The sequence below is a fragment of the Dendrobium catenatum genome, unplaced genomic scaffold (genome assembly GCF_001605985.2).
Source record: "Dendrobium catenatum unplaced genomic scaffold, ASM160598v2 original_scaffold_173499, whole genome shotgun sequence".
Classification (NCBI taxonomy): domain Eukaryota; kingdom Viridiplantae; phylum Streptophyta; class Magnoliopsida; order Asparagales; family Orchidaceae; genus Dendrobium; species Dendrobium catenatum.
Window position 1 is genome coordinate 1 of NW_021491921.1, and position 2,533 is coordinate 2,533.

The following is a 2,533-nucleotide window of genomic DNA, read 5'->3' on the forward strand; positions in this document are numbered from 1 at the left end:
AACATTTATATAAATACATAAATTATAATTATAAATTTTTTAATTAATTAAACCCACTCGATTATTCCATAAGCCTCTATTTTGCTCTCCCTAAGCTCCTCTGAGCTATAAATATCTGTATATCACTATATCACTGTAACACACAAAGCCTTGCCCACTGAAACTGCGCGCGAGACAGAGAAAAGCCTAATGACCGTCGAAGAATCTCCGGCCGCCGGAGACTTGCCGGAGGAAATGCCGCAGGAGCCCGAAGACGTCATCAAATGGTTCGAAACCACGGCGGCCAACGCCGGAATCTCCCAAGCCAAAACACTTCGCCGAATCCTGGAGCTCAATAGCCACACCGAATACCTCCGGCGATTTCTCGGGGCCGATTTCGAGATCGGTGATTATCTCGATTTAAACAACCTGCAATCTCTCTTCTCCTCACGAGTGCCCCTCTCGTCTCACGGCGACATCGAACCGTTGATTCGCCGCATCGCCGATGGAGAGCCGTCGGCCGGTTTGGTCACCGGAGAAAATATCAGCATGCTTTCGCTTAGTTCGGGGACTACGGATGGCCGGCAAAAGCTTGTTCCGTTTACCAGATTCAGTTCTCAGATGACTCTTAGGATATTTCGCCTCGCTGCTGCGTATCGATCGAGGTTGGGTTCGTTGATTGATTTGGTTTTTGAGCCTTTTCTGCTAGGGTTTTGTTTGCATTGAAGGGGTGGTCGCTTTGGATTTTGGAATTAAATTTAAATTATTAAGGGTTGGTTTTTTATTTCCGGTCTTTGATTTTAGATTTTTTAAAAACATTTAATCATTTTCTTTTGCTACAGACAAGCCATTTTTCTGTAGATTTACAAATTATCTTAATAAAATATGTATTTCACCTTAAACTTTTAATATTAGTAAATTTCTTATATAAATAAGAGAAAAACTCGATCGGAATATTCTAATCAAAATTTTGTCAATTTTCTGAATTGTATCAGCCTTAAATTTTTATAATGATTTGGTTTTTTTTTAAATTTTTCTGTACTTTGAAACTATAATTACACTTTTTATTAAAAAAATTTAAAATAAAACAAAGCATATCAAACAAATCTGCCATCTACTATTTCGCAGGATTTTCCCCATAAGACCCAAAAGCAAGATTTTGGAATTTATATACAGCAGCAAGCGGTTAGAAACAAACGGTGGTCGGGTCACCATTGGAACGGCGACCACCCATTGGTTCGCCAGCGAGGAATTCAGATTGAGGCAATTAGCAACTCAATCCTTCTCCTGCAGCCCGCTGGAAGTCGTCGCCGCCGGCGATCACCGGCAGTCTACTTACTGTCACCTTTTGCTCGGCTTCGTCTTCTCCGACGATGTAGATTTCATCGCCTCTACTTTCGCCTATAGTCTCGTTCAAGCCTGCTCTGAGGCTGGTCTGGCCTGATTCTGCATGATATTAGATAACTGGATATCGCTTTGACGCCGGCAGCAGTGAAGCTCTGTAAGGTTAGTAGGCGTTTTTTTCTTTTTTACAATGTTTTTTTTAATGTATATTTTTGTCTTTACAGTTTTTAATTTATATAGTTTTACAATTTAATATAATTTATATATTTTTTTTAAAATTTATGAAAAAATATTTTCATATAATTTATATTAAGATTGAATTTTAAAATTTAATTTAATTTTATTTTAATATGCAGTGTAATATAAAATATTTTTAATTTAATAATATTTTTTATGGGATGTCAAATATTTAATTATGTAAAAAATTTCAATATAAATTTTATATATTGCAGAATTTTAATAAATTTAAATAATTATCTTTTTATTCATTGTTAATTACTTTAATTCTTTTAGCATAACCACCCCTCAACTAAATTTAGTTTAATGATTACATAGTAATTTAAAAAAATTTTGCTCAATGATTATCTTAAATAATTTCTCTTAAGTATAATTAATAAACTTTGAAGGTGTTAATTTAATTTTTAAATAAGATATAATAGAAATTTTTATTAATTCATATAAATTATTAATTAAATAAATCTACTATATTATTTTAATTAAATTATATAATTATAAACCATTCACCTAAGTACAAGAAAAGTATTTTTGTTAAATATCTAATTAAAAAAATAAAAAATCTAAATTAAAATAATTAATTAAGAAAATTTATGTAAGAAATTTCTAATAAAAATGGTAAGAATGATCATATACGTATTAAATGTGGACCGATTCAGAGCAGAAGTTTGGTAGCTGCATGAATTATAAAAAAAAATAATGCACATAATTTTGATGAATTCATTTAAAAAATAAAATTTTTTTAAATTTTTTTAATTATTTTAATTATTTTAAATATAATTATCTTAAAATTAATCAATAATACAATTCAAATAAATTTATTTCTATTATAATCCCATTTCTATCTTATAATTTACATATTTTTATTCCTAATTTGAGATAAAAATCATTTTAGGTTAGGAGAGCCGTGCTGAGCCTCATGGGTCGGCCCGACCCGGACCGGGCCGAGAAAATGAGAAGGAAATGTGAGGATCTA

General features: G+C 31.8%; 1 protein-coding gene across 1 annotated transcript; it reads left to right on the forward strand.

The window, feature by feature from the left end:
• Positions 1 to 130: 130 nt before the first annotated feature.
• On the forward strand, positions 131 to 1,423 carry LOC110112914 (indole-3-acetic acid-amido synthetase GH3.10). Its single transcript, XM_020845295.2, has 2 exons — positions 131 to 644; positions 1,108 to 1,423. Exons 1-2 carry the CDS (start codon positions 190 to 192, stop codon positions 1,421 to 1,423), a joined length of 771 nt encoding a protein of 256 aa, XP_020700954.2. The 5' UTR covers positions 131 to 189.
• Positions 1,424 to 2,533: the final 1,110 nt, after the last annotated feature.